Source organism: Helianthus annuus, chromosome 4 (assembly GCF_002127325.2).
Source record: "Helianthus annuus cultivar XRQ/B chromosome 4, HanXRQr2.0-SUNRISE, whole genome shotgun sequence".
Taxonomy (NCBI): domain Eukaryota; kingdom Viridiplantae; phylum Streptophyta; class Magnoliopsida; order Asterales; family Asteraceae; genus Helianthus; species Helianthus annuus.
In genome coordinates, this window is record NC_035436.2 from 17400218 (window position 1) to 17407802 (window position 7585).

The following is a 7585-nucleotide window of genomic DNA, read 5'->3' on the forward strand; positions in this document are numbered from 1 at the left end:
TTTCAGCTTGGGCCATCATTATTTGTGGTATGAATAGATTGAAATGTACGTGAATTTTAATGCTGTTTTTTTTTCTATTATTAATCGTGTTGTTCTACTTTTCCAATCATATTAATTAAATTAGGTTCCAGTCGATATAAATGTAATTAACCAACATAAATGATTTATTTCGATAAGAGGACTAAAGGCAGGTCAGTTTCATGTTGAGAATGATGATGATATTACTCGATGCTAATGATTTATGCTCGCGAGTTTGATTTTAAATCGACAAAAAGTCGCACAATATTATTGTGACAATGAGAATATGATCGAAGAATCTTTGAATCTTTCTGTTGGATTATTTGAGGTTTTCAAATGATTTGGGCTTATATATAGATAACTTATCAGCTTACAATAACGGTCCTAAAGCCACCCAAAGTTGGTGGGATCTGATGCCTGCCAACAAAAACGCTGATTCAGTCTTCGATATTGGGTTGGGCTGAACAAAGACTTCTTGCGTATCATGATACATTTGATAACGTAAACATTAATTCTATGCAAAGTATTGTGTCTTTAGGGGTATCAGCTGCTAAAATATTGGTTGAAGATATATCTAATGAGTATCGGCGAAGACGGAAAAATGATACCGATGTGGCGCGAAGTCGGACTGATACGTACATTAGGTCATCGCTTCGAACGGCTTTTGCTCAGGTACGTTTTTATTTGTTATTATATTTTTAAGGGTAAAATGCCATTTTCAAATGAGGTTTTCAAATGATTTGGGCTTATATATAGATAACTTATCAGCTTACAATAACGGTCCTAAAGCCACCCAAAGTTGGTGGGATCTGATGCCTGCCAACAAAAACGCTGATTCAGACTCCAAACTGAAACGTAAAATGGAATCCCACTGCCTTTTTCCCCCTATTTCAATCCTTGAATTTGCCTCAGATTTTGTAAACTCGCTTCAAATTCGCTTACCAACTCAACAATGTCTCAGGTACTTCATGACAAAGTTGGCATCTCATGTGGAAGCTGTGCTGGTGCTGTCAAGAAGGTTTGTAGTTCATCTTTTTATATGATTCAAGAATTTCATAAAACTAATTTATATAACAATGAATTTAGTCATTTACATATATTAGTTCCAAGTGGTGATTGGTGAGGGTTCAAAATTCATTATGGATATTTAGGTGGTGTAGAATCAGGGACCGTGTTTCTCCGTTCTAAAAAAAAAAAACTTAGTTATGTCAAACTATAAGATGATTAAAGAATAATTATGCGTCTTTAGGTGGTGTAGAATCAGAGACCGTGTTTCTCCGTTCTAAAAATATTATTGTGACAATGAGTATATGATCGAAGAATCTTTGAATCTTTCTGTTGGATTATTTGAGGTTTTCAAATGATTTGGGCTTATTACATTTGTGTTTGAAATTTTGCGGTCATTATTGAAATAACTAATAGAATGGAAAAGTCAAATTGCCCCTCTTTTTGTCACGCTATCATTATAATACTAATTAACCACTAATTTTAAAACCAGATACGTTGACTTGTGATTGCAATATTTACGATAACAGGTCGGGAGGCGAGTTGAAATGATGGTAAGCGGGACTTCTTCTACACCCTCACGTGCCACTTGGCAACGCCACAACTGCATCCCAATGGCTACAAAAAATCATCCGTAACACGCTCGAGAAACCAATTGAAACCGGAAGAAACACCGAGCCGTTACAAGTCCTACGTGGTGCCGTAATGTCATTAGCCAACCGGTCAACCGACGGGTCAACCGACTCATGCCATTGGGCAGACGGGTTCCCGTTAAATCTCCGACTTTACGAGATCCTTCTAGAAACTTGCTTTGATGCCAATGATGAGTCATCAATTATCGACGAAGTTTTATTTAGCTGATGAATTCAGTGTGAGCGATTATTGTGGAACGATAGCTTTAACTGTTTTGATAATGGGAATACATATAATAATAGCCAATGCTGGCGACTCTCGTGCGGTGCTATGTAGTAACGGGTCTGCAACACAGATTACTGACGACCACAGGGGGTCGACTTGCTTACAAGAAAAGGAAAGATGTGAGTGGTAAATAATCAGCTATACATTATCAGCCAGAGCCAAAAATCGATTATACATTAAAAGCTGTTGGTGGAAGTTTAACAGCCATTCCTGGACTTTCTGACCTGATAGATGTAAGTTTCTTTATGATGTGATTAACATTGTTTTGTAACTAAGTTTGTCTGAATTGTTGCCAGTTTCTATGCAGGTGAAGAGCTAACATTAAAATACAATTATACCCCTGATTACTAATGTGACTTTACATTGACTTGAGGGTTATGTTAATGTAATTAATAATCACATTAATAATAGACTGCACATTAATAACATCGGCTGATCATCTGCCCATAACAGTTTTGTATTAAATTTTGAATTAAACAACATTTTTCATTCCAAAAGACTATTTTAAATGACTATATAAATAAGTCTCCACATTGCAGGTCATACTCGCCTTCTCTTCAACAACCTGTAGTTGCTGGATCTACACGTGAGGCCATGTCAGGGAACAACACTGTCGCCGGCTATTCAGAAAAATGGACCACCCTAGAAGCCATCTTGAACCACGGAAGAAGAAATAGGCAACACACGGTATGCCCCCTATGAAACTATATGCTTTCTTTTAATATATCGCACCCAAATAGCATATTTACAGAGTGCTGGTAATTTGTGCAGAGTGCTGAATTCACCTGTCATGTTCAACTTAAGCGCATACGCAATAACCAGGAGTGGTTCAGGCTGACATGTGGCGGTGGAGGCTGCATGAAAGGTGTAGTAGGTGAATACAACAATATGTGGTGTGATGGGTGCGAAAACCCCGTACTCTTCCCAAGAGTAAGGTTAGTTTCTGATGGTGTGCAGTTATATTAATTTGTGGCAATCTTCATGCAGGCAAATAAATTGACCCTTTTATTACAAACCTTGCACAGTTTCAGGCTAGAACTCGAGGTGTTTGATTCAACAGCCGAAGCTGTCATTGTCTGCTTTGATGACACCGCCGAACGCTTGACAAAGGCCACTGCTCATGATATACTCACAGCGGAGTCTGTCCTATCAGGCGTCTACAACCTTTATTCTACCGACATCCAGGATAAGTTCACTCCGGTGATAGTAAGAAACCCCGACAACGGCATTTCAGCACTGCCGAAATGTTTGCAGTCTCTTGTGGGCAGCACTCAGACCCTCCTGCTTGATTCATGTATGTACTATGATCATGGTTCTTTCGAAAGTTTTAACTGCAAGAATGTTCTTCTATACGGAGATGGCGGTGGGTGCGTTGGTTCTTCCACACCTCATTCGCTCTCTAATAAAGACAATGAGGTAGTGCCGATACCGACACCAGTTAAGCATGTTGAAACGACCATAAGGTATATCTCCGTTTATCATTGATTTTGACTTCAATAAGAATCCTACTGATGATATTTAAACCACACAATATGCATTCCATTTACAAAAAGTTTTGTTAGGTATGTGCAGCATTATAATTTATAATTTATGATTTTGTTTCTTTTTTTTTACATTAAAATGTACATAAGTTAGTTATGAATGTCTAAAACGACCTCAAAGGAAGGGCCCCATGAAAGACAAATATGTTGGGCTAATCGGGGCCATGAACCAACAAACCTAGCTTTTTTAAGCAACCTTATAACTTTTTTTAATTGTCAAGAAAAGTTCCCGTTCTTTCCTTCGCAGGACTACTTATACAAATTCGGGTTCGGATTCAGAAGAAAACGTTGACGATGATCCACGTGAAAGGTACACCGTTTGGACACAAACATACACATTTAGATATCACTTTTATAGTGTTAGCAGTAACTAATTAAATTTCAGATGCCATTTAACATTTAAATCCCCTTTATTCCAAAGAAACTACCAAAGTCCATTTAACAGTTTCAATTGACTTTATTCCTAGCTAGGCTGCATACATTAGATAAAAAATGCAAAACCTACGACTTTTTAACGGTCTTACTTTTGTTAATTCACTGCAGGCAGTCGACCGGTGATGGGATTTGGGATGATCGTGCCATGCGTTAACTAAAGTTCGGTCCATGTGTTAGCCAATAAGACAAGGAGGCGTGCGAGAGCTACTGCGTTTTTTCCATTTACGTTTCATGTTTTTTATTTTGGAAGACATCTTTTCCCCTTTTTTTTGGCACAAGAGTTATGCCGACAGAACAAATTACGATCCATGGTTTGATAAAGTTTTAGCATGCCTCTTTATATAGGTCTTTGACTTACGTATATGTGACGTGTGTGCGTTATGAAAACCGAGACTAAAAATGTGGATAGAACTGCTCTTCTTTTCTTTTATCAGAAGGTTTATGCTTGATACTTAACAAGAACTTGAAGCCTAGGAGCTGGTATATCTTTGTTTTTCATTTTTTATATGTCTTTGTTCTTCAAAAATGGCGTTAACTTCAGATGCCTTTAATTTTAAAAAGTTTAGAATATCTTCATGATTTCATCCAGCTTTAATGTATATTTTGCTTCCTTTTTTCCCTTTTGGCTAAGTAACGTGATACCTACATTTCTTTTGAGATCATTTTGTGGGAGGCCGCAACATGTGTTTTCTTATGTTTGACTTTTCAACTGTCAATCAATTTTGTGTTTTCTCAGGTAAGTACTAACATAATTCGCAAGTACAGTGGGCCAGTTGATATCTGGTTTTCGTTATGGAGTGCCCAAAATCCTTTGAATGGATAAATGCATTGCTTGCTAAATGAAAATCCATGTGGAAGCTATGGTGCAATGTCACAACACTTGAGACAATGGGTGCCTTTTGGGTTATTATATCTCAACAATTATTACGTGATTTTACTTTGTTTGATATAAATAAGTTGTTAACATGTTAGTTACAATTATAGCGTGGTCTCAAAAGGCAAAATAAAGGCAATAACTGTTATGTTAGTTACAACCCTTCCCACTGTCGTTTCAGAAAAAAACAATAACTATTATGCATGTCGTGCATCGCACGGGTATTCCCCCTAGTATAAAGTAAAACTAAACTATACAGATTGGTGCATTTAGTTATGATCATTACTTGCTGGAAGTCCTTTAATTTCTTTGATGCGTAGTTCTAAAACATCAATATTCATAAAGAGGTTTTGAGTATTAGATCACGCAGTTCCAGAATTATCATTGCCACAAGGTTTTTATTTATCCTATAATTGCAATGGAAATGAAAAATATAAGAGCTTAGTCAATTGATTTGATTTCCAGTTTACTCACCTAGTACTGTTGAATCAAAAGAAACCTTCAACATAATCAAATGGTTATATTACCTGTTTTTTTATCACGTCAAGCATCAATAAAAAATAAAAATAAAAAGAAAATACATCATAAATAAAAAGAGGATGGAAAACTTGTTGTCAGAGTTACCTAAGTTGTCGAGGGTGGCTACCGATCTACACAGATCTGAGACATGCAAGCCTTGATCGATTCATCCGATGAGGATGGTGGTTAAATCGGAAAGAAGCCAATTGGCGACCTGTAGTCGACACACTCATTCAAATATCAAACCCCTAATAACCAATTACCCTCTGTTATACCCAACCATAAATCAGAAATCATACCTGAGTTTGTTGAGTTGAGCCATGTTACCTTCAGCAACTCCCAAAAAGGGCAGATGGCGATCATTATGCTTTCAAAAGCGGAAGAAGCAACGTAGGGAAAAAGGTGGCTGTTAAGATTCGAACCGACGTCAAATTTATCACCACAAAACCAACAAATCACTAAGCCAAAGCCCCAAACACATCAAATACCATAACGAAACCTATTTATACAATAACAACATTGGGTTAAAGGGAAGAAAGCAACCAATAAGGTATTGCCACATGGTAAAAAAACACTATTCATAGAGGAAATGATTAAGAAACAAAGAAGTTAACCGATTTTATGTCATAACCTAATTAAAAATGTGAAACCCATCAATTCCACTCTATCAAAGACCAACATCATCATAATGAGCGCATGATTATTTTCCAGCATTATTCCACAAATGTCGTGCCCTAACCGATTAAAATAAATGCTTGTATCACCTCTGAACACAAACATTTTGGTGAAAACAACTTAGAAAATAAACTAAAGTAACACTTATCATCAAGATGTGAGTTCAATTGGCTACTACAGACATCATAATCCAAAACCATAAGCGATTATACACCCTGTGCAATATCTGGCGGATAGAACAAAAACCCTAACATAAAATTTACCTTTTTAAAAGGCTCGAAGTCCAGAGGGGCGCAGATACGAAGGTTATCAAATTCATGCCCTAGTTGCGAAGATTTTGCTGTTACCTACCAACATGGTTAAAACATAAAGAATCAACCAATAGACACCTAGTTCGGGTTGTATAATCGGACAATAGATGGGTTTTACCTTAATACTCACAAATGGAAGATGCAAGCTTTAATCCTTCTGGACGGAACTTCGCCGGAATAGGACCGGAACCCTAGGTGTTTTGCCAGAGCTTCTTGAAGCCATCCTTGTCACGCTATCTGCCGTCACCGAAGTTCTGCTGATGTCAACATAAACAACAACCGACAACCTAGCAACTACTTACGGCTGCTGACCGCCGTTGCGGTGACCAGAAAACCTGGTACCACCGCTCCCCACCACCATGTACGGCGGACCCGTCTGTCATGTAGACGCCGGAGAACCATGTGCGGCGCGTCCACCGTGTCAAAACCGGAGACTTCTCCGTCTCTGTCTCCCCTCTCTCTTTAGACTCTCTGGGTTACGGTTAGGTTTTGAAGAAGGAGAAGGGGCGGTGATACCTGCTTATAAAGTGAAATTACCAAAATCTCCTCCTCTACTGTTCAAAACGTTCGATTATTAATATGTAGGATAATGACGGTAGAGAAAAGCAAAGGGGGTTAGGGGACCATGAAATAAAAAGTAGAGACAACTATCCGGATAGTTTCTATGGTTTACTCCATTTTCACCTTTACTCCATAACTTTTTAAAATTACAGCTTAGTCTCCAACTTTTGCAATTTTGTTTCCGGATAGTCCCTAGCGTGAATGGGGGTTAGTTTTTGATGTTAAGAGGGTGTGAAATGACCTAAATACCCTTATCATTAAAAAAACTAATAAATTAAACTTTAAAAGATTTAAAATATACATGTGGGATCCAACCCACCTTTTCCTCTTTTCTTGAGCAGGACTCGTTTCCATCAAAACCACCCTCTCCACCTTACCTGCACCATACAACCACCATACCAGCACCATCAATCCAACCACACCCATCTTGAATCTCATCACAAATCCAACCACACCTAACTACTTCATTTGCCCAATTTCTCTCCAAATCATGAAAGATCTGTTGACCATCGCAACCAACATCACCATTGAACCACTGCACCCCACCCTTCACTTCGAACCACCGCCACCACGTTATTCCGGCGACCACCACACCCTTTACTTCTCTAGCCAAAACCGCCGCCCCACCTTCTACTTCCTTCAAGGAACAATCAGTATTTACGACATTAGCAAACACGCCTATCTCTTATCCTGCTCGGTGGAAGACAAACTCCTCCAACGAATCGAAT

At 38.2% G+C, this 7585-nt stretch overlaps 1 protein-coding gene and 1 long non-coding RNA gene across 2 annotated transcripts; one reads left to right on the top strand and one right to left on the bottom strand.

The window, feature by feature from the left end:
* Positions 1 to 442: 442 nt before the first annotated feature.
* Positions 443 to 4350, top strand: LOC110873238. Its single transcript, XM_022122173.2, has 8 exons — positions 443 to 690; positions 980 to 1036; positions 1554 to 2174; positions 2481 to 2628; positions 2713 to 2876; positions 2967 to 3404; positions 3730 to 3792; positions 4026 to 4350. Coding segments are annotated over exons 3-8 (861 nt in total). The 5' UTR covers positions 443 to 690; positions 980 to 1036; positions 1554 to 2172; the 3' UTR covers positions 4072 to 4350.
* Positions 3545 to 6828, bottom strand: LOC110873239. Its single transcript, XR_004892131.1, has 5 exons — positions 6415 to 6828; positions 6249 to 6332; positions 5610 to 5716; positions 5416 to 5524; positions 3545 to 5318 (listed from the first exon to the last, which is right to left on the bottom strand). It is a non-coding gene; the product is annotated as an uncharacterized LOC110873239 (long non-coding RNA).
* Between the last annotated feature and the right edge of the window lie 757 nt (positions 6829 to 7585).